The sequence below is a fragment of the Triturus cristatus genome, chromosome 8, assembly GCF_964204655.1.
Source record: "Triturus cristatus chromosome 8, aTriCri1.1, whole genome shotgun sequence".
In the NCBI taxonomy this organism is placed as follows: Eukaryota; Metazoa; Chordata; class Amphibia; order Caudata; family Salamandridae; genus Triturus; species Triturus cristatus.
In genome coordinates, this window is record NC_140591.1 from 1,114,515,701 (window position 1) to 1,114,540,496 (window position 24,796).

General features: G+C 48.4%; 1 protein-coding gene across 2 annotated transcripts in view; it reads left to right on the forward strand.

Annotated features, from left to right (window-relative positions):
* TPP2 (tripeptidyl peptidase 2) overlaps positions 1 to 24,796 on the forward strand; it is a 398,345-nt gene that overhangs the window by 53,121 nt on the left and 320,428 nt on the right. For both annotated transcript variants that reach the window (XM_085622690.1, XM_085622691.1), the window contains exon 5: positions 5,821 to 5,945. In XM_085622690.1, coding sequence (XP_085478816.1) covers positions 5,821 to 5,945 — 125 coding nt within the window. The remainder of the gene's footprint in view (positions 1 to 5,820; positions 5,946 to 24,796) is intronic.

Here is a 24,796-nt window from a genome sequence, read left to right on the forward strand (position 1 = left end):
TCCTTACCGTGTGCCTTTCTGTGGTTTTTATTCTTTATTTTTTTTTATTTACATCTATTTTTCAGGACTCTGGGACTGAGTCCCTGTGTCTTGTAATGGAAGATGCAACATGTTTCTTCATGTTGCTCCCATTAAATATCTTTGCTCGATCCCTTTGGACCAGCTAATAAAGCTTTTTTTTCCTGCGGTATGGGATTGCTATTATTTAACTTTAAATTCCGAAAGGCTGAACAGTTATGCCAAATCACAAAAAGCACACTTTGAGTAAAGATCTAGATTTCTGTCAAATTAGGTGTAATTCTGTGCAGCTGTTTAGTTTTCTGTATTATCTTTTTAGGGTTTGCCCGTGCTTGCAAAATCTCTTGTAAAAAAAAAAAAAAATAAATAACAATCTAAAAACAGGCCTAAAGCCCGCCCATTGCTTATCTGTACTTACCATTGGCTGGCTTCAACGTCACGCTCTTTTCCTTGCTTCCCATTGGGCAGCGCTTCCTTCTTCCCCCCTATTTCCCTCCAGTTCTTCTGGTCTTCCTTGGAGCTTGGACGATATACAATTTTGAGCCTGCGGCCAGTGTCCTTTTACTGGCCACCCACTTGCACAGGTCCTTTATTTTTTATTTTTACACTAGCACTCTCTGTACCTTCCACCCTTCTTGCTTGACCCCGTTCATTTAAGACGTTCCCACTTCCTCTTTGCTTCCCCGGTCCTTCCGACCTTGTCCTGCTTCGTAATTGCCTCTCCTGTTCCTATCTCCGCTGTCCCTTGTTTGGCTATCACCTCGCTCTCCTCCTCACTGTCTGCTGTTCCAAATTTCTCCCGCACCCCTCCCGACTCATACAATTTTCAAGGCTTTTTTAGGTGGGTTATAAAACAAATTGTAACGTGCCAAGCTGTAAAACCCCTTGTTATCTCTGCTGTAGAGCATAGCAGTTAACGTTTACAATGTAATCAAAAGTCTTGTTTTTGTGGGAGCCTAATTACTGGTGGGTTTGTACGCTCTAGGGAGTGGATAACCTTCTTGCAGTTCGCATTCACACACACTAGCCACACATCCAGTGTTGCCAGATTTTCGAGCCGTCCTGTAGCCCAAAGCCTATCAAAAAGTAGCTTAAATGTAGCCCAGCAGTGTCTCTCCAAGGAACGAGGAACTGGGGCGCTGTGCTGCAGGCACTAGTGAGCAGTGGTGGCTAGGCTGGCATACAGCGGTGTGTGTAGAGTGCTTCCTTCTACTGAATGCTTGTTGTTCCAAGACTTTGGACACTGGCAAAGTTTGTGACTGCAGCATTTGATGAGGCACCACTGATGACACACATGCTGGGGGGCTTCCTGACCTATGGGTAGCTCTCAACATTTTGAAGTAGCATGGTGAGTGACACAACTGATTTTGGCGGGCAGCTTCCGACTTTTTTTTTTGTTAGTGTGTTTTTTTTTTTTTTAAATTCTTACCACGATACGATACCTTTCATCAGTGTTTATTCAAAACCGATTGGGTAAACGTGATTGGATACTTTCCTACTTAATATTTATTTACATGGGCTATGTCAAGTTGCAACCTTCTCCCACCTGTGAATTTGTTTAGCAAGCTGTCGGACTCCTCGCTCAATGAGATCAACCAGTGTGACTTTGAGGACTTTAGATTGTGTCATACCAAGACTTCCTATCTACAATGCTGTATGAAAAAGTTGACTAAACTTCCATTGTTAATGGATGATATTGTCAATGTAGGTTTATAAGGGAGGTGGTATCTGTGGAAATTTACATTAAATCCCTCTTTTAAGGGCTTCATGAGGCTCCTAAACAGTGAAGGCATTAGTTACAGAAGCAAAGACTACGCCTCTAACCAGCCAAGCCCCAGGCAATCCAGTCAAACACTAACAGTCCATATGTTAACTTAAAGTTCTGGCTCAACGCCCTAAAAATAGCACTGTCTCTTTCAAATAACCAAATATGCAGGTACCGCACAAATCATTATTTTCTCACACACCTGGAAACCATTTAGCCCAATTGTGCAAGCAATCAGCCAACACTGATCACATCTCTGCCTTGGTACCTCACCTCCCCCTTTCAAATCCCTGGAGAGTAATAAGATCCTAGTTTATAAATACCCAAGAACATGCCCGTGGACCGTGTGTGTGTGTGTGTGTGTGTCGGTAAGCATGTCTTTCTCTTGGCAATCAACTAGCCAGAAGTTAGCCAGTTATGTTTCATCCAAGTAAATGCACTGGCTAGATATCCGGCTAGTACAAACCCTTTGCGTGTTTCTTGTGCCTAACTAAATTACATAATCTAGCACTATGTCACATGCAAATAATGACTGTCTTTGTAAACCTGTGCATCATAAGATTGCATGCTATATTAAAAAGCTTCCTCTATATTCCTAAAACCCTGCATGAACAATTAAGCTTGACCTAAAACATCCAGCGGTTGCCTCGCCTAGGCGAAAACTATTGGCTTTGCCAATGCTTGTTCTCTTCATCCACTTGATGAAGAGATCTAGCTGGTGATGGGAGGGTTTACAATTCTTGTGGCCAACAAGATTGAGTCTAAAAGGAAGTATCCTTCCCGAAGAGAAGAAACTGTCCTTCCACAGTTTAGTTGTAGACAGTTCTTATCTATCCAGTCGCTGATTGCTAGCATACAATTATGAAAATTATGACTGGTGTTGTTGAAAGAATCAGAAAACGAAACTACAGTTTGCATATCATCGGCATAAGATGTTCAAGATTTGATCAAACCTGCAAGGGCTGTTAGATAAATATTAAACAGTGTCAGGCTCAATCAAGACCCACATGGCCAGCCAAAAGGTTCAGATTCAAACTCCTTCAGGGACACTATTTGTTCTCTGTCACTCAAGAAGGGACAAGGCAGCTCCCATAATCCTGATACTGTCGAGACATTCAACCAACAGGCCGTGGTTGACCGAATCAAAGGCCGCTGAGTGGTCTATAAAATTGAGTGCAGCGCCATTACCTAAGATACGACAAAAAGGGGCACTGTCCTACGTGTGTTTGGACTCTCTCTACACTCTCTTCGCTCTCGCTCTCACTCCCCCCCTACCCTTTGTCAGAAGAACAAGACGGCACTCCACCAGTTAATGCTTCATTACAATATATGCGATTGTGTCTATATATTAAAAATGGATACGTCCCCCTGAACCCCAAGAGTGGCAGTACAGCACCAAATATTCAGCTGTTACTTGCTATGTATTTCTTATATTACAGAATTTATTAAGTGATAATTGGTACTCTCTAGAAAGAGTTGCTTCATAGCAGAGTCCAAACAGAGTTGGCATAGTGGGCTAAATAACGATGGATTGGCATGTGGCCCAAATAATTACCAGTGGCTGAGATTCATTCAAGCATTCCAACATCACTTTTTGTAGTAGTAGTAGTTGTTTATTCGATCAATTTATGATTGCATAAAACATCAGTAATACAATATATAAAAGATACATCATTAAAAAAAATTAAAGATACAGCATCAGTTTAAAATTCGAAATTATTCTTCAGTTAATGCCAAAGTGAGAACCTCTATCTAGATTACTGACCATCAGTAGCCATCTATGTCCATAATCCATATCCCTTTTGAGAAAACGTTATTGCCATGAATTGAAATGAAGAAATTTTTTTGTATACTTTAGTGTGTCGCCTAAGTGGTATGCCGAGATCTGGGTCCTGTGCACACTTTCACTGGAATCAAGCTATGCCTGGCCGATGAGCCCTAACTTGGGCAAAACCTGTCCTGGGTTATTCGTATTGCGGTTCGGGTAGGACCTGGCAGTTCGTGCTGGACTGCTCCTATAGGAGCAGGGTCAAGGCTGATTTGCATATAGCTGTGTCCAAACTGAGGTGGCATAGTGTGCAAAATAACAATGGGCTGGATTGCGGCCCAAGTAATTACCAGTTGCCAAGATAAATTCAAGCATTCCATCCATCACTTTTTATATACTTTAAAGGCAGTGTCCAGCATGTTGTTGCTGGCAGCATCAGTCTGGATGCAGGGCTTGGCCAAAGGTATTTGAAGTGAATTTATGATTTGCATTAGTTGTAACAGAATGTTTTAAAAAATACCCTGAAATTAATTTTCAGAACCATAGTTAAATTAAAGTTCTTGTTACAAAACCTAAAAAAAAGCTGAAATTGACCAAATCTGATTAGCTCCGAAATCAATACCCCATATCAGCTTTGCAGATTATAATTAACACCTCAAATGCAGTGCTTACGATTTCACAAAATCTATACCAGTAAGTAGCAACACCTAAAAGCACATCATTAAACAACTCAGACTAATTCTAATAAATAATACCATACTCATTGTTGTCTCATTGATGGTATCAATGGTAATGTGTAATCTCATCTGCTAAATTATTTATGATCTTTGTAATTGCATTTGTTACTTCAAGGGTGAGGTCATGTGCATTGCATTTGGTATGCGAGCAAAGACAAAGTATTTGCCTCTGCTTTATATGGAGCGGAGGTACAGGTCAGCCTAAACATGGGGTGCTGGATATTCAGCAGTGGAAATTCATGAAACAACTGTTGACCATACCAGTTGTTCCCTCTCATTGCCTCTTATGACAAATGGGGATTCAATATAATAAACATGAATTGTTGCTGTAATCAATCTTGTTTTGGGTAAAGATCTGGTCTTACTCAACAAGAGAAAATCCTTAAAAGAAACAATAGCCTTACCTTTGGAATAATTTTTGTTTTTGCCTGAGGCCTATCAAAGCAATTTCAGTCAGCTTGGCTTATAAGGTTGTTGAAAAGAACGTGGACGTATGTCTGGGGCCACAAAAAGGTAACAAAGGGCAAATATAGGGACGAGACTTGAGACCAGCGAGGCAGGGGAAGAGGGGAGCCCTGTGTTAACCCGCTTGAAGCTAAAACCTGGTCAGTGAGAAATCCTTACTTCTACTCCATGGAACACTGAGAAGTGCCCCAAAAAATCCGCGGCGCTCCGCCAGCGGCAGTCTATTAAGTCGCACTGCTTGCACTGATTTTAAGCACGAGGAGTTTGCCCCATGCTGTAAAATCAGTGCGAACGGCACTCAGCATCCCGCCTGCCTACAGACGCTCGAGTAGACATTCTACTTGATAGGCAGCTTCCTCAATGCAAGCAGCAGATTTTTCAAATTGAGCAGTCTCACCTGCTGTGACCGACTGCATTGGAAATCTCGCTGGGGGGAGGTCTAGAATGTGATTTTTTTTTTTTTTCGCGCAAGTGTTCGCCAACCTAATGTTGGTGAGCCCCTTGAGAGAAACACATCCGTTCCGCATCACTTCGCTGAGTTTTGCGGAACTCTGTGCCAAAACTCCACAGGCGAAGTGGAATCCTTCACCCACCTCTAATTTTTATAACGGATAGCTGTATTTTGCATCATAGGTTCAATTCGTACATTACTTTTGATTAAATCAATGGTAATGTTTTTAGAGTTTATGTTGTTGTTTTTTTAACTTATTTTAGTGTGAATAACTTCCTACTTATGTTCCAAATCCGCTCTGAATCATCAACTACTAAATTCTGTGTCCTTGAAGATTCAAGTGGATCTTGGTTATCCAGCTGTAGTGCAGTAGTACCAGAGTCTCCAAGACACCAATGGTAAAATGGTCCCACCTGGGTCAGGAGCTACCGATTGCCCCAGTAATCTGGAAAAAGCCTCACAGATTTGTGGTTTTGTCTCATAGAATTGTTTTTGCATCTATCCTTTTAAATTCTGCTGCAGTTTTCAATATTTTGCATCTTCACAGGACACACTGGTCCAATTTGGGTTCCAGACATACTGACCAACATCCTAACTTAATGTGTTTCTTTTATAGGTTAGCAAATTGATAAAGGAAGAGCTGCAGTGTCAAGTGGAGCTGCTGAATTCATTTGAAAAGAAGTTTTGTGATCCTGGCCCAGTGTATGACTGCCTGGTGTGGTATGATGGTGAAACATGGAGGTATACCTTCTTTTTTTAAGCATGTACCAGTAAAAGCAGATTATATTTATGTTGGTTGATCTAGTTTTGCCTGCGCCCAGATGGATAAGCCGACCCCTCCCCACCCCCCTTCAGCGCCTTGAGACCCTTACGGGTGAGTAGGTGTGCTATATAAACCCCTGATTTAATGATTTTGGTTCTTTGCTTTTTTTACCATGATAAAGGGAACATTACTGCTACTCAGATGGAAACCTCCAGGAGCAACTTTTGATCAGCTAACAGAACACCCAACTATGGGAGAAATGGGATTCTCCTCCTAATCCCCTTATCTCTGGCCTGTCAAGCCTACAACTGAATGCATTGCTATGGGTCAGTGTACCAATGTAGAGGACCTTCAGTTTTTCGCTATTATTGGATATTTTGTAGTAATGTATGACTAAGTACTTGATGCTTTTGGAGATCATTCTCACAATGTAAATCTTATGCCAAGGAGTGATGGCGAAAGAAGGCTGCGAGGGAGAACCCAAAACCCACCTCATACAGTGGGTTGAAACGTCTTGTGGAAAGCAGCCAAGACTGCCATGGACCGGGGAACATCAAAGTCCAGCAAGGGTAACTCGTTGCTCCCGGCCTCCCATACAGGAAGGAGGAGGAGTTCCCGAGGAGAGGGACCAATGTGAGATCCACCTTTTCTCCTCCCCGGTGGAACAGGAAGAGGAAGCGGCGTCTGGAGTGGAGGTCAAGAGGTGTAGTCAAGAGGAGCTGAAAAACGCCAGGGAAGAAGGAGCAGGAGAGACCCTGAGGAGGAAAAGCGGGGAGCCAAAAGAAGGTTTGGGTGACAACGACTAATAAGTGACTCAGGAGTGGAGTGAGGACTGGTGGATCCCCCCCAGGAGGTTTGAAATCGCCGCCGTAACTCAGGAGAGTTGTGGCACAGATGCTTCCTGGGGAATGTCCAGCCGAAGACAAGGGACCTGAAACAGCAAAAGAGGAAAAGCGTGAAGACCCATTACGCAGAGGACAACCAGAAGAAGACTTCTAAATATAGGCGGTGAATAAAAAAGTAACAATTGATAAGCAAATCAAGCCTCCTAACTTCTATTTCCGCCCTTCCCTCCCACAAAGGCATTTTTCTCTTTGCCGTTCAGATTAATAAGAGACAAAAGCTGGAATAAATGGTGGGTGAGAGGGTAAATATCAGTGGGAGTGTGACCTGTGGTTCTGAACAACATGCAACCAAATTATCCATAGTTCTCTGATCAGATTTGTGAAGCTGTGCCAGAATATTCTTGTACATTTCTGGACAGTTATGTGAGTTCTCACAGTGGGCTAGGGCCCTTTGCCTTCATTATGCCTAAACATGTATGTAGAAGTCAGTTTAGTTTATTTCGGTACAAGACCATACACATACCATCACAAATTAAAAAAACTAGTACCACTATTTCATATACACTACAACATAAATCATTGAAGGAAAACTCCAGAACTTCTGGGGGAAAAAAACGTCCCACCATTCAACTTTCTCAATCGTCTTGTCATAAACACAGTACACCATGAAGAGAAATTCCAAACCCTTCTGTCACAGAAATTTGAGTTTTTTCTATTTTTAGGCCAAATGTTAATGTTCCCTGATATTCTGGTAAGAAATTGGTGGTATCCACACAAGCCACACCACCCAGGACTCTCATGTGTAAACATTTCAGAAATGACTGGGTTAGTAGTTTTCCCTAGGTGGCTGCGACCTCAGGCCTAAAAATGTTCATCTATTGCTATCCCAAAGTCCAACCTTCTTTTTTATGCTCCTGGAGGTTTCCTACTAAGATGATGGACTGATGCACATCTTCCTTTCTCAGGAAATACTTAGCGTGGTGGTCACACTGATGAAGAGATGCAGAATTGACAACTGAGGCTCAAACTCTCTGTGCTGTAGGCCTTGGAAAGAAATATTAGAGATGACAACACAAATATCAGGAGAGGTGTAAGTGCCTGCAGAGAAAACCCCTTAATGGCCTCAATATCTACCCAAGCTACAGGAAAGGCAGCCATTTCAGCAAAGGTAACCAGAGGGCTAAAAAGGTGGTCAGCTACCTACTGTGGCTGCATGGAAAACACGGACTGCGTAAGCCTGCATTACATGGCAGTAGTACTCCGCTTCTGTGCTCAGAAAACATATACCCCTCCAGTTCTCTTTGACCATCTACAGTATTCTGTCACCATTCTGTAGGTTCTCTCTCTACAACACACATACTTAAAAAAAAATCTCATAGCAGCACAGTTTCACCCTCCCAGATGAGATTAGGGAATTTTTGTTTTGTCAGAAGGCAAGAAGGCTGTTTTGCAATGGCATGATTGATAGATGGCTTGTTGATATACTGGTGACCGTTAATAATTAATCAGTCTGTTTGCAAAGACACATTGGTTTTGTACCTAATCCTATCATCAGACTTTCTGAGATACAATCATGGATTTACCCATTCATGAAAACTCTCCCACCTGCCAAATCCATAAACTGATTTCCTAAACAAAATGCGAAACCTGTACTTATGTCTGTAATCTAATAGAATAAAGCTGAACAGAAAGCTGGAAAGCATTTGCCAAAACGCCTAGGTTCAGTTTCAAACCAAAAGGTACATCATGCTCTACCTGCACTCCAAGAAGTCAGGCTGATACACATTAAGGGTATACAAGAGGCTCCAATACCCGTCTTGGAACATGCATCCACAGTATAGGAAGTCTTTGACTACCTTTTATCATCACCGGATCCAAATCATTGAGTAACCATTGGGCACTAAACATTATCATTAAATGGTCTTCATTTGGGCCGTCACTCCTATCCTTCAGTGTTTTAAAAGTCCTCTGTAGAGCTCTTAGGAAAGATTCAACATGTGCTTTCAGTAGTGACTGAGCAATGTAAATGCCCCAGGGATTTTATTCCAAGTATTTTCTTTATTCCCAAAATACATTTGTGGGTGGACTTGTATTCATATTGGACATTTATTCCCCTAATCCTGTTCTCTGAATGGAGACCTTTAATATGGTTATTCTAGCTCCAATCTTGGACGTGGGACTAGGACTTTTGTAAATTCGCATGATGGAAGCTTGCAGAGTCTCATCAAGGAAGCACAATATTGGTATGACCAGCATTACTAATAAATGTCTACCCGTTTGCCTGATATCTGCTCTGAGGGTTTTCAGAAAGGTTCATTCATTTGTGGCAGCTTCTCTTCATCTACAGACTTTTAATTATACCATTCCCTGGACAACTGGCTGGTCAGGGCACTGTCTCCCTCTTCCTGTCAGATGGAACTTTAAATCGTTCGCAACACCCTTTTCAATCTGGAATTGTCCATGAACCAGAAAATCTCATCTTCTTGAATATCAGACTTTTGTTCTTGGGAATGGTGATAGACCTCTCTGTGAGTCTTGCATTTCCACCGCCCTAATTGTTCAGCATTATTTACTCTGGCATTGTGAATCTAGAAAGACCTGGGTTTAATGGCCGCTTGCATACCTGTGATACTGTTGTTTGGGCTTCCGATGGGAATCCTGGTGCTTCATTTGTCAAGAAACTGGACTCTGTCACTTGCAGTTCAAGAAGATCTCCATTCTTACAAAGGCCTTGCACTTTGTTTACTGGTATATCTTGGAGTCCAACCAGATAAAGGGGGCTTCCTTGTGCAACCTCCTCTTTCTTTAATCACATGCTCTTCTCGAGTGGACTGGGGAGTTATCTGCAGGAACAATTGACCTCCTGGTTTTTGGACTTCCCAAGACAAATATTCTCAGTTGACTGGAGAGCAAATCGTTCCTTGTAGACCCAAAATTCCTGAAATTCCCACATCCAGGGAAAAGCTGGGCAATGCCAGGCATTGGACCTGTGGACACCTATATGCGACCCCGAGCAGACCAAAATACTAACACGTACCCCCATTTTGTCACGTAACTCCCATCATAAACTCATACAGTATTACTTTATTCATAGGGCGTACCTCACACCAAAAGTGTAAATCTGATGCCCCCAGGTGCGAACGGGGGAGCAGGTGTCCCAAATGTGGAGATATCGATGCCCATTTTCTTGATCCTCACCCATTTCTCGGACAAGGTGATGGAGGTGGTAGCAGCTACAACTGACTGAAAAATACCTTCAGCCACCAGGCTTGCCTGTTGGGATGGTTTCCCCGCCCCAAAACACATGTTGTAATGACAAGATTTATGGACACAGCGTTGATCCTAGCTTGAAGGCAGCCGACTATGACCTGGAAAGACCCAGGGGGACCCAAAGTCGGGCACTGGCTAGCTGAACTTTGAAAATGGGCTGACTGTGAGGGTATGGTGCTGAGACATGTGGCTACCAGGGGGTTGTGCCCTGGGAGTTGGGCAGAGCCTGAATGCGAATCCTTGATGATTTGCCTGACCTGGGAGAGAATGATCTGCGCTGGACGGATAAAGCAATGGTAACACCTTGAGGAATACCACCGCAGCAAATTTCATGCTACTGATGGCAGCATGGCTACACTGTTTATGGACTCCGCTCCAGAGATTCAGGATTGTAAAAATGCACAAACCCTCCCATTAAGGCATACCCAATGTTACACCTAATAATGATTCTGACTCCCCCTTCCTCTTTCCGGGATGGTTATTGGTCCCTCTGTTGTCCCACTTGTTAACAGAGTTTTGTGGTTTAGTGCTTTATCCTCATTATGCGGGCCCTGCTTAACAAAGGTGACTCGCAGAATGACGGGCCTTACGGTGGTTTGTCATTGACACAATGAGAATCTGATTACATTGCACAATATTTTATGGGATATAGCATAAAGTTAATGTATTAGTATAAAATAAAAAATAAAATTCCAGGGAGCAGATGTTTGTTTCTTAACACACACCAATATTTCAGTATTCTGTCTGGACAAGCAAGCAGAGAATTCCAGTCTTGTGGTTCAGATTTGGGATTGATGTGTGGGCAGCAGCAAACTCCCAGTAGCTTGCTATTTTCGGGTGAAGAGAAACGTGCAGGCAGATTTGCAGGAGACTGCAACATACACTTCACCTAAATGAAAGTCAAACTGCAGAGTCTGGAGCTATTATTGAATAGATTTTGCAACTATGGGAAATAAGGTGCAATGCGTGGAAATTGTGTCCCATCTGGGGTGGAAGTTCCTGCGAAGCGTCTGACTTTGTAAGTTCTGGAAATTCAGGATTGTGTATTTACTTATTTTCCACTGTGCAGCCGCCCTCTTTTAAGGTGCAGAAGATCATGCAACTCCAACCCAATACCACTAGTTAAGCTTGGTAGGTTAGCCGAGAGAGCCCATTCTTCACCACTCTAACAGCTGAGCTGAAGGGCCTGGTTCCTAAGACACTAGTCCTAGCATATGTGGAAAGGTTACAAGAAAGTATAGTTAATGTGTGTGACTAGAAAGGAGTATCCTAGGAAATGATAGAGAAGAAAATGGCTAAGACATTGTTACTGGGCTATGGGCAGGCATTTAAATCCTTGGACAATGTGTTATGTTTCACATTCTTTTCAGCCTCTGTGGGCTAAAATTGGATTCCTATACATATAACCTGTCCTCTATTGCAGTATACGTAAATGCACATTCTGAAATATTTTCTTTTGCAAACAATGTTCTCAAGCTGCATTTTGGTAGTCTTCTCTACCTTCGTCTTCCTGTAAAAGATTTTGTCGATTGCCATTATTTTAATTATTTTGTATTTCTTGCTCATGCACAAACCATTTGATTCCATGGCTTTAATGACCGGCTTCCTGAATTGGTAGATTGTTTTTTTTTCCTTTGGAAGTTACCTGTGACACTATGTTCAATGAGCATTGGGCTGTCCCCCGAAGAGCCTTACACCAGTTGCTGTTTTGTCCCTTCCTTCCTTAAGAAGAATTAATCCAATTCCACTTAAATCAAGAAATTGTCGCCCCACTGTTTGAGCCTAAACCACAGGTTTCTTCAGTTGCAGATGTCTGTCCTGACTCTCTGGGCATCTATTTTTCACTTCACCTGGCGATAAAATCACTATTGTGAATTGCATAGTTGATTTAGTTTCCAAATCCGACAATATTGGAGGAGCACAAGTACCCCTGACATCATGCTTATTCCATGAGAGCAAACGTAGCATTAATGTCCTTACAAATGCATGTTTCAACTAGACATTAGTAGGGCAGCCAATGTTAGCTACTTCACATACTTTTTCCTAGCAATATTCTCTTTGCTCCTCTTTTAGGAAAGATGCAGCGTTTATCTAGGATATTGTGTATAATCTATTTGCTTGAAACCTTGCTCAAAATATGCTATCTTATTTGTTAATGTTTTAAGCTGCTGTAAGTTTCTGAAACAATTTGGGAAGGAGGGAGAAAAATCACTTGAGAGGTGTCCTAAGTATTTAGTCCTTTCTCTTGCACCTTGACAACACCCAGAGAGGCCTAGCCTCCAGTAGCATATGTTTTGCTACAAATGTGTATGTCAGAAATATGTATAGGGATGCCAGAAAGCTGGTGAATAAGATGGTCACTTTCTGAGAGAGTTTGCTCTGTTTGGGAGTCAGACTGTAAAATCACTCTAACCCTCACCAAAAGTATCCTACCACTCGCGCTACATGCAGGGCAATATCTTCTCCTACAGGTGAAAACTACAGTTTAACTCACATGAATTGGGAGCAATTTGCTTTGGTTTAGTAACCCTCACACACTCTAGTAGTGTCATGCTTCATCATCTGGTTCACCCTGACTCCTAAAGGTCAGGGTGGGCTCAACCGTATTCCAGGGAGCACTTAGAAGAATAGGCCAGGGGGTTAAAGATTAAAAATCCTCCTGAGACTCCCGGTATCCCTTTAATAGTGGAGTATCGGGTGATATTAAAAAAAACAAGAAGGGTACTCAAGGATATAATGGTCCTATGACCCTAATCAAATTGCCAACATGTTTCAGCCTCCAGTTTATGGCCACTGAGGGTCCAAGGCTTTCGTCAGGGCAAGCGTGATGAAAATACCCTCCCTGGTCGAAGGTAAATTAGTCCTGCGGTGCAGATAGCTGCACCACTGTACCCGGCCCTTGGATATACCTATCCTGGATCCGAAAGGGCAGTTTTGATATGTCCAACCTGAAATAAGTGAGAGAAACATATAGTAACTCACTACACATACAGGTGTCCTGATAGAGCTGCGCTAATTTGTCCCGTGAGGGGCAGTGCCAATGTTATGCGCGCTCTTGTTATGTTATGTTAAATCGAGTCTTTTATAGCGCACGGCTACTCCGAAGAGTGTCCCGGCGCTTTGGCAAAAACCCGAGAGGTAAGACCGGGGAAGATGAGAGCAGACAGAAAAATTACTGAGAGAAAAGCCAAGTCTTCAGCTCCTTCCTGAAAGTCAGTAAGTTATTGACTTTTCTCAAGGAGACGGGCAAAGAATTCCAACATTGGGGCGCCAGATGACGGAAGGAGCGACCTCCAATTCTAGCCCGTCTAATGGAAGGGACAGCGGCCATGGACAATGATGAAGATCTCAAAGTTCTGCTAGGAACATAGAAGGCCAAGCGCTTCCTGATGTATTTGGGCCCTATCAGGTGGAGTGCCTTAAAGGCAAGGGTTAATGCTTTAAAGGTGATCCTTTTGGACATCGGGAGCCAATGCAACTTTTCCAAAAGCTCAGAAGCCCTCGCTCTCCGCTGCAGACCATAAATGGCTCTTGCGGCGGAATTCTGCACAATCTGCAAACGCGAAAGAAGAAATTTAGGCAGCCCCAGATAGAGCACATTTGCATAATCAAGGCGAGAGCCTATCCGGGCCTGCACAATGATCTTTCTGTGGTGAAGAGACAACAGCGGAAGAAACTTGCGCAGCATCTTCAGGATACCAAAGCATTTGCCCGCTAGGCCAAGAATCTGAGGTCTGAAAGAGAGATCATCGTCAATCTGAAAGCCAAGATTCTTAGCCTTAGATGAAACAGCTACCGGTGGAAACATATCAGAAGGCCACCACGCTTTCCATCTGGGGTCCGGGGGGCACCCAAAAAAGAGCAATTCCGATTTGTCGGAATTACATTTCAGACTGTGCTGTTGAAACCAGTCAAAAATGGCCTTCAAACAGTCTCTGATCCGCGAGCCGTCAAAGTCCAAACCCTTAGCACAGGTAAAGAGGAGCTGGGTGTCGTCAGCATAGGATATGATCTGGGCACCAAACGATTCCGCCACCGCCGCCAGAGGAGCCATATAGATATTAAAAAGGGTGGGGCTTAGGATGGAACCCTGAGGCACCCCAACTTCCAAAGGCGGCATCTCGGAGGAAAAGGGAGGAGCCCAGACCGTTTGCCGTCGGCCGGTCAAAAATGACTTAAACCAATTTAGCACCGTTCCCCGAAGTCCGATCTCCCAGAGTCTTAAAAGGAGACCATCATGGGGAACGGTGTCAAAGGCCGCCGACAGATCCAGCATTACCAGGATGGCCTTTCCTCCAGTGTCTAATACCTCCCTAATGGCATCGGTGATTTCGAGAAGGGCGGTCTCCGTGCTCATATTCGCACGGAAACCCGATTGAGTGTCATGCAAGATATTATTTCTCTCAATGAAGGTAGAAAGAGAGACATGCACATGTTTCTCAACCACTTTTGCCAAAGCAGGGAGGAGGGAGATAGGCCTGTAATTAGAATGGATAAGTGGGTCCAAATTGGGCTTTTTGACTAGCGGCAGGATCAGGGCGTGCTTCCAGGCTTGGGGGACAACTCCAGTGCTCAGGGATCTGTTGAGCACCGGGTTAAGCAAGAAGTTCAAGGCAGGTGCTACTCGCCCAAGACATTTTGCAGGGCAGGGATCCTGCGGGGAGCCGGATTTCAGCTGGGAGAGGAGATCAAGTGAAGCTGCGGATAGTAAAGGAGGAAATTCGGATAAAGAAAAACCTTCCACCACCCCGTGAGGAGACAGAGCCGATCTAGTCTTGGGTATAGATGCAAGGCTCATAGGGGGAAAAGTATATTGAATGGATTTGATTTTAGTGGTGAAAAAGATTGCGAGTTGGGCAACCCAAGATTCAGTATGAGAATGTGAGGGCAAGAGTGAAGTAGGGGAGACAAATTCCTTAACAATGCGAAAGACTTCTTTACTAGTGTTCTCAGCCTCGTCAATCCTTCTTTCGAAATAGGCTTTTTTTTCCAGCCATAATATGGCTGTGGTACAGCCTAATAGCTTCCCTATATTTCGTTTTATCCCCGGGATCATAAAGGCGACGCCATGCTCTTTCGGCTTTCTTGCACTCACGTCGCATCTCGCCGAGAGAGGGAGAGAACCATGGGGCTGAAGCGCGCCGACAGAGTTTGCTAGGTGATTTCTCAGGAGCTAGCTCCTCAAATCTATCCATAAGCCACTTCTGAAGCAAATCCAGATCCTGCTCTAAACTGCCGGATAGCTGACAGGGGTGGAGAGATAAAGCGTGCGCCAACATTTCAGAGGACACCAGATGAAAAGCCCGTGCCATCCCTCTGGAGCATTCCAGCGGTCTTATGGAAGATGCAGTGGTGGAGGGGATATGAAAATTTATTAAATAGTGGTCAGACCACAGTACCGGGACTGGAGGAAGCATGTTAATCAGCATAGTAGAGAAGACTTGGTCAAGGATATGGCCTTTGTTGTGTGTTGGAACTGAGATGTACGGTTACAAACCCAAAGGAGCTGTAATATCCCACAGTTTACCAACGTCTGCATTACTGCTCATATCCATATGTAGATTAAAATCTCCCAACAATATGCAGTGCTCAGATTTTAAACAAAGTACAGAGAGCGCAACCTGCAATTCCTCAAAGAAGAATCCTAACGGTCCGGGTGCTCTATATATTAAAAGCCCGACGCAAGCTTAGTGAGGGGACAAGGAGAGGGTGAAACCGAGGGATTCACATCCCGCGATATTATCGATCGGAAAAGTCGTACAAGAAAAACGTTTGTCAACCACCAGTGCCACCCCGCCACCTCTACCTGCGGCCCTATCCGCTCTGATGATGATATATTCAGCGGGAATAGCGTTGGCTAGATCCGGGCCGGAGCTCTCTCCCAGCCATGTCTCTGTTAGAAAAAGGCAGAGCGGCTTAGACACCGACAGCAGATTACATGCATCCTAATTCAGATTTATCGTGAAGGCTGTGGGAACAGTGATAGCACCCCAGCCAAACAAAACTTCCGGTGGACGTGAAGTGCACATCTGAACAGTCTTAAAAGTGAATCAATTTTGTGATCTATTGATCATTCTACTGCCATTATGCGTCCAAACGCCTTGAGAATTGTACAGAGATTACAAGTGTTTTTTTTGTTTTTTTTACATATAAACACCCAAAACAAGTGATCGAATAGAAGTACTAATCATGTGCCCACTACTTAATCTCCACCAGCAGGGTCTTTTTAGAGAATGCAAAAACTTTCCTTACCCAACTTGGGCGGACTACACGCGTCTCATAGGAGTGTGGAAAACGGGGTAGTCCTATAGTCAAACACTATTTGGATTGGTGGAAAAACAGAAAGCCAAACAATTAGGACCGGTGTGAAGTTATTTAAAGCATCTCAATCAAAGTGAAAGTTACATTCACACTCATCTCGTTCAAGATTACTCATGTCATCAAGGATCCTAGCCCCGCTTATGTGGCTATTAGGGTCCACATCTCCCAGCTCTTAGCGACCATGATGGAGAATGGTGTCCCTCTTTTACATGTCAGGGGCTGTCAGCGCATGCGCGCCCGGCCATCCATACAGGGCATGCCCAGGGTTGCCTGGGGGATAATGGGAACCGTAGTATTCTAAACTGTACTATTGCCATATATGTGAATGATTGTCCGTTTAGGGTGGGTTGCTGCCCATTATATGCATATAACGATTCAAATGTTTGTGATCCCTACCTATCTATAAATTGCAGACTACATGAAGGATGTAATGTAAAACATACTTCTGTGGGATCATGGGAACTGTAGTTCTTAGACTAGAAAAGCCCCCTAGTGGGTGCCCTTCGGGCATTGCAGCGCCGACCCGACAAGGAGCTAGCTCATTGATGAAGCATGACACCCATTCGTGTGTGTGAGGGCACCTTCTCTTATTGGACCACATTCCTTTTCCTGGAACTTTAATCTTCTACACCTCTCTTGCCTTGAGGAACTGCACGCCCCTTTTACCAAAAGATCATTGCTACATGGAGCATGTGTGCTGGACCTGAATATCTCCTGGTTCCCTTTTTTTGTAGACCAGAATTACTTGCACAGGTTATGTTCTACTCCTGCTATAGTAAAGGCCCACAGTTTCATTTACAATTCAAAGTGTGTCAGATGTCCGAATCAACTGGTGGATTTCTTACATGTGGCTTGGTGGTTTCATCAGATATATGCTTTCTGGGAACACACTTTTAATTTGTCATTTGACTAGGAATTTTACTGGGATAACTCCTAACCCCTTCCCCAATAGTTGATTATTAGGGTTAGTGAATTAAGTACCTGTTAGTGTGAAGCAATTTACAGCCATATTTTTGATATTGGGGGAAAAAGGTGTGTGGCTATCGAGTGGGGTAGGGGTTTGGTACTAGCCACAGATGAGTAGATTCAAGACTCTGAATATTGTAGCATTGCAATGGAGATCTACTGTTAGAAGGCGACCTCAGGGTAGCCCGGAGGGGGCCCTGACTGTCCTGAGACCCACCCTCAAGGTATCGTAGCCGGGCACTGGCGGGAGATTCCGCAGGGGAGGAATCTCGTACCTAGGATCGTACACTTGGCACCACACGACAAAGAGACACCACACCGAGGGTTCTTAGGATTCAAGCTTTATCAAATCGAAGTGGTAGGATCTTTATGATCAGCAAGGCAGATATTTACAAGCAGAGCGTGGGCTCACAGAGTCTTGGCGGGGGTAGGAGGTAGCGGGACAGTCTTTGGGGGGATCGGATCAAATGCAGGTGCGTACCCGGCGCACAGTTCACAATCCTCGAGCTGGGGGATACGCTTGTCGTCGTGGGGTCCGGCGGGACCAAAGAGTCAGGGAGAGCCGCGAGTCACTCAGCAGGCTCAAGCACCAGTTCGGAGGTCTTATGATCTTCAGGGAGCCGCGAGTCACTCAGCAGGGCTCAAGCACAAGTTCGGAGGTCTTACGTTCTTCGGGGAGCCGCGAGTCACTCAGCAGGGCTCAAGCACAAGTTTGGAGGTCTTACGATCTCCAGGGAGCCGCGAGTCACTCAGCAGGGCTCAAGCATAGGTTCGGAGGTCTTACGTTCTTCGGGGAGCTGTGAGTCACTCAGCAGGGCTCAAGCACACGTTCGGAGGTCTTACGATCTTCAGGGAGCCGCGAGTCACTCAGCAGGGCTCAAGCATAGGTTCGGAGGTCTTACGTTCTTCGGGGAGCCGCGAGTCACTCAGCAGGGCTCAGATGTTCCAAGGCGAATCTGCCGGACAGTCCCAGAGCACCCCTTGTTATAGGTCGACCCCTCTTTGATGTCCGGAGTCTGTGCAGGCAGGGGTCTTGTCACCTGGGGGTCGCTTGTCGAGGTTTCCTGCTATTGTCTTTTGATCCTTTCAGGGCCGGGTCGGGAGGAGTCCCAGACACCCAGCAGGCGTGGAGCCAGCCCTCAGGGAGGCCGGAGGGCCGATCGAAACCCATCGTCCCAGGGGAGTTCAGAGGTGCGATAGAAACTGCTCCTCCCTCTCTCATCCCCTGGAAGCGTGATGTCCTCCAGCCGGAGTGGCGCCTCTAGGCCCGGGTTGTGCTGGGGCCGGGCGGCCATCTTGGTGCACGAAGTGGGCACGCGTGCCCGGGGTGGCCGAAAGGAGAGAGGCCAGGGACGGGGAGGCCCGGGCTGCGTGTGTGTGTTCTGGTGGGAAGGATCGGCTGGGCCGTGTGCTTGGGGTCCCTGGTACCAGGTTAGGTAGTGCGAGGACAGGAAGAGCCATGCTACGAGGCCGGGTCTAACACGCGTCCCCCCAGCTGAAAGCCGGAGAGAACTACCCATCATCTTGGGGGGTTCTCTTCGCTGAGGCGGAAGAACCGGGAGAGGCCGTCCGCGTTGGCGTGGTCCGTACCAGGGCGATGTTCTACGGTGAAATCCATCCCCTGGAGGGAGATTGACCACCGCAGTAGCTTGGGGTTTTCTCCTCGCATCTGCATGAGCCATCGCAAGGGCCGATGGTCGGTTTGTACTTTGAAATGGGTGCCAAACACGTAAGGGCGCAGCTTTTTGAGGGCCCAGACTACGGCAAATGCTTCGTGCTCAATGGTGCTCCACCTCTGTTCTCTGGGCAACAGCCGCCGGCTGAGGAAGGCGATGGGCTGGTCTAGGCCTTGGTCATTCACCTGGGACCGGACGGCCCCAATGCCATGCTCGGAGGCATCGGTCTGGACTACAAACTCCTTGGAGTAGTCGGGAGCCTGGAGGACGGGGGCCGTGCACATGGCCTTCTTTAGGGCATCGAACGCTTCCTGGCAGGCAGTCGTCCACTGCACCCTCTTGGGCTGTTTTTTTGATGTGAGTTCGGTGAGGGGGCCAACCAGGCTGCCATACCCCCGGATGAATCTTCGGTAGTAGCCAGTGAGGCCCAGGAAGGCTCGGACCTCCGTTTGGGTGGTGGGTGGCTCCCAGGCTAGGATGGCGTCGATCTTTGGCTGTAGAGGGGCAACCTGACCGCTCCCGACCTGGTGCCCCAGGTAGACTACTGATCCTTGCCCAATCTGGCACTTGCTGGCTTTTACTGTGAGGCCTGCCTGGCGCAGGGCGGTTAGCACTCTCCGGAGGTGCTGGAGGTGCTCACTCCATCCGGAACTGAAAACAGCGATGTCGTCTAGATAGGCCGCACTGAACTGTTCCATCCCGGCCAGGACCCTATTCACCAGTCGCTGGAAGGTGGCCGGGGCATTTTTCATTCCGAAGGGCATTACGCGGAAGCGATAATGCCTATCTGGGGTGGAGAAGGCGGACCGCTCCTTGGCTTCCTCTCTGAGCGCAATCTGCCAGTATCCGCAGGTGAGGTCGAATGTGCTGAGGAACCGGGCTGCCCCGAGTCGGTCAATGAGCTCGTCGGCTCGGGGTATGGGGCGGGCATCGGCCCGGGTGACGTCATTGAGCCCCCGGTAGTCCACGCAGAATCGGAGCTCGGGGGCGACACCGGGGGCCGCTGCCTTCGGAACTAGGACCACGGGACTGGCCCAGGGACTATCGGATGGCTCGATCACCCCCAGGGTCAACATCTTCGAGACTTCAGCTTGAATGCAGGACCGGACTCGGTCAGGGACTCGGTAGGCTCGGTGTCTTACTGGCGGGCTGTCCCCGGTGTCCACGTCATGGACACACCAGTCGGTGACTCGGGGGATCAGGGAGAAGAGGTCGGAGAATTGTCCTAGGAGCTGGCGACAGTCCGCTTGTTGTTGGTCAGTGAGGGATGGGGAGAGGTTCACTCCCTCTACAGAGCCATCCTTCTCCTTGACACACAGGAGGTCCGGGAGGGGATCGGACTCATCTTCGGCCCCGTCATCGGTGGCCAGCAGGAGGCTCAGTTCTGTCCGTACGAAGTGAGGCTTGAGGCGGTTCACGTGTAGGACCCGCAGGGGATCCCGGGGCGACTGGACGTCCACCAAGTACGTGACTGAACTCTTCCGCTCAATCACTTTGAAGGGCCCGGTCCACTTGTCCTGGAGGGCGCCAGGCTTCACGGGGGCCATGACCCATACCTGCTGGCCCGGCTGGAACTCGACCAGAGTGGCATTCTGGTCGTACCAGCGCTTCATTTCTTCTTGGCTGGCCTCCAGGTTGGCCTCGGCCAGCTTTCGGAACTTCCTGGTCTGGTTCCGGAGGGCCAGAACGTATTGGAACACATCTCGTGGGGGGGTCTGGGGTGCTGCCTCCCACCCTTCCTTAACCAAACTGAGGGGACCTCGGACGGGGTGCCCATATAGTAATTCAAACGGGCTGAACCCCAAGGACTTCTGTGGGACTTCCCGGTAAGCGAACAGGAGGCAGGGGAGCAGGACGTCCCACTTACGCCGGAGGGGTTCTTCTAGGCCGTGGATCATCCCCCTTCAGAGTCCGGTTAAACCTTTCTACTAGGCCGTTCCCTTGGGGATGGTACGGGGTGGTGAACTTATAGGACACCCCACATTGTTGCCACAGGGACGTCATGTATTTCGAGATAAAATTAGTGCCGCGATCGCTCACGACCTCGCGGGGAAAACCCACCCGGGAAAAGATCCCCATCAGGGCTCGGCCCACCACGGGAGCCGTGACTGTGCGTAGGGGGATCGCCTCAGGGTAACGGGTGGCGTGATCCACTAGGACCAGAATGAAACGGTGACCTTGGGAGGTGGGGGGATCCAGGGGCCCCACGATGTCGATTCCGACTCTTTCGAATGGGGTACTGACGACCGTGAAGGGTTGGAGGGGACCCTTGCGCTTCCCCCCACTCTTCCCACTAGCCTGGCACGTGGGACAGGACTTGCAGTGGGCTTCTACAGCTACTCTCATCCTAGGCCAGTAAAAGTGAGTCACGAGACGGCTGTAGGTTTTGTCTTGACCCAGGTGGCCGGCGAGGGGGACGTCGTGGGCCAAGCCCAGGAGGAAGTCTCGGAAGCGTAGGGGTACCACCAGCACCCGGCCGGATCCTAGCTCCACCGACTTCTGCTCACTGTACAAGAGGTTATTCTCCCAATAAACTCGGTGTGTTCCGGTCTGGTCGCCTGCGGCTTGGCCCTCGGCCTGGTGCCGTAGTCCGACCAGGGAAGGACAGGTGGCTTGCTCCCGGCAGAACTCCTCCCGGGTGGGCCCGCCCTCGTGGCGCCACGGGGCCAATTCGGCCAGATCGCTCAACTCGGGGACCGGGGTGGTGTCGGAGGGTTCGTCGCTGGCGACTGACCCTCCCGATGGGGGGACGGGAGGACCCTCGGCGGGGACTGCTCTGACTCCCTCGGTCGGGGGGTCCTCGCTTCCCCCCGGGGGGGTGAGTCGGGCGGACATAGATCGGGTGGTGGCGCACACCCACTCGGGGAGTCCCATCATCTCTAGGTGGGCTTTGCGCTCGACGTACTTCCAGGGAGAACTCTCCAGGTCGTTCCCTAAGAGGCAGTCGACCGGCTGGGAGGTTCTTACGGCAACCCTCAGTTTACCTATCACCCCTCCCCACTCAAACGGCACCAGGGCTACCTGACACATACTCTCTCTATTATCTGCGGAAATTACGGGGCAAAAGACGTTGGGTAGGATCTGCTCCTCGGGAACTAAGTGCCTGAGGACACCGGTGATGCTGGCCCCGGTGTCTCGCAGGGCTTCTATCTGGTGGCCATTGATTTTGACGAGCTGCCCGTACTTCTTCGTGTTGGAGGGCAGGAGGCTACCAGGGACCATCTCTCTGTCTCCCAGGGACACTAGGACCATAGCTGCGGGTTCCCACTCCCCGGTGTCCTCAACCTCCTCCCCCAGGGCTACGTTGGCTATCTGTCTAGCAGGGTGTGCAGCAGGGGGAACCTGGGGGGCCATGGGGCACTCCGGGTCATTGGCGTAGTGCCCGGACCTTTGACAACGGAAACAAGTGATGGTTACCCGGTGCCCCCGTCTCCCGGGGGGTCCGGAGACTGGTGGGGGGGGGTGCCGGGAAAGGTGGAGGTTGGGCCTTCGGGGGACTCGACTGGGACTCTCTCTGCCCTCCCTGGTTCCCTCCCCCTCTCTGGCGGGGTGGTCCCTGACTGGCTCGGGGGTATTCTCCTACACTGCTCCGGGGGACCCGGGTGTTGGTCCAGCGGTCTGCTTCCACAGCCAGCTTCCGGGGATCGGTGAGTTTGCTGTCGAGCAGATGCTGGCGTAGTTCCACAAAGCAGTTCGCCGCCAGGTGTTCCCACAACATGAGGTCGGTGAGTTCCTCGAGGGTGGTGACCTTGCTGCCCTTGATCCACCCATCGAAGGCCCGACTGAAAAAGTTTACATACTCCACCCAGGTGGTGCCTGGGATCTTCCTGCAGTCCCGGAATCGCTGACGGTACATCTCTGGGGTGAGGCCGTACCTAGTGAGGAGAGCCTCTTTCATGTGGCTGTAGGAGGTCTGCAGGGAGAGGGGTAGGTCGAGCAGGGTGTCCCTTCCTTCGCTCAGAAACCGTCCCCACAGCCCTGCCCCCCAGTCCTTCTGCGGGACCCGATGAGAGGTCATGGCGACCTCGTAGGCCCTGAACCATTGTTGAATGTCATCATTTTTATAATATTCTTTGACCACGTCCTTGGGGATGTGGACCTTCTGTTCCGCCGGGGAGGTCGCCTCTCGGTTCCCCGGGGGCCTCCCTTCCTCGTTTCTGGCTTTGAGCTCGATCTCCTTCAAGCTGCGTTCGTGCTCTAGTTGAAGCTTCCTTCCTTCGTGCTCCCGTTGGAGCTTCTTCTCCTCCAATTCGCCTTGTACGCGCATTTGTTCTACTGCTAGCTTTTTTTCTGCTAATTTCAATTCGCCTTCGATTTTGAGTTTGGCTAACTCGAGTTCGTGATTGCGACTTCTCTCTCTGTCTGCGAGCTCTTCCGGGGAAAGGCCCCCGTCTGGCACGAAGCCTCGCACCTGATTGCTGCTGCTTTCGCCTTGGGTGGGTTCTGCTTCGTCGTGTCGCTCCCCCATGCCTTCTGGGCGGGAGGCCCCGGCATCCACCCAAGCTTTCAGTGCTTTCTGCAAATCTTCTTTGGTGTTGAGACCGGTGGTAGCGATTTTAAGTTCCTTGCAGAATTGCTTCAGTTCTTTGTGCGTGTATTCTTCTAGTTGTTCCACCTGGAACACCCTGTTGGTGTTGGTTTCTGCGGGGCTCATGGCGCTTCCTTCTGCCATCTTTGTCGGTAGTGTCAGTCGTTCACGGTACGATCTCTAGGTTATGGGCCCGAATCCCGTCGCTTGCCACCAATGTTAGAAGGCGACCTCAGGGTAGCCCGGAGGGGGCCCTGACTGTCCTGAGACCCACCCTCAAGGTATCGTAGCCGGGCACTGGCGGGAGATTCCGCAGGGGAGGAATCTCGTACCTAGGATCGTACACTTGGCACCACACGACAAAGAGACACCACACCGAGGGTTCTTAGGATTCAAGCTTTATCAAATCGAAGTGGTAGGATCTTTATGATCAGCAAGGCAGATATTTACAAGCAGAGCGTGGGCTCACAGAGTTTTGGCGGGGGTAGGAGGTAGCTGGACAGTCTATGGGGGGGATCGGATCAAATGCAGGAGCGTACCCGGCGCACAGCTCACAATCCTCGAGCTGGGGGATACGCTTGTCGTCGTGGGGTCCGGTGGGACCAAAGAGAGTCAGGGAGAGCCGCGAGTCACTCAGCAGGCTCAAGCACCAGTTCGGAGGTCTTATGATCTTCAGGGAGCCGCGAGTCACTCAGCAGGGCTCAAGCACAAGTTCGGAGGTCTTACGTTCTTCGGGGAGCCGCGAGTCACTCAGCAGGGCTCAAGCACAAGTTCGGAGGTCTTACGATCTTCAGGGAGCCGCGAGTCACTCAGCAGGGCTCAAGCATAGGTTCGGAGGTCTTACGTTCTTCGGGGAGCCGTGAGTCACTCAGCAGGGCTCAAGCACACGTTCGGAGGTCTTACGATCTTCAGGGAGCCGCGAGTCACTCAGCAGGGCTCAAGCATAGGTTCGGAGGTCTTACGTTCTTCGGGGAGCCGCGAGTCACTCAGCAGGGCTCAGATGTTCCAAGGCGAATCTGCCGGACAGTCCCAGAGCACCCCTTGTTATAGGTCGACCCCTCTTTGATGTCCGGAGTCTGTGCAGGCAGGGGTCTTGTCACCTGGGGGTCGCTTGTCGAGGTTTCCTGCTATTGTCTTTTGATCCTTTCAGGGCCGGGTCGGGAGGAGTCCCAGACACCCAGCAGGCGTGGAGCCAGCCCTCAGGGAGGCCGGAGGGCCGATCG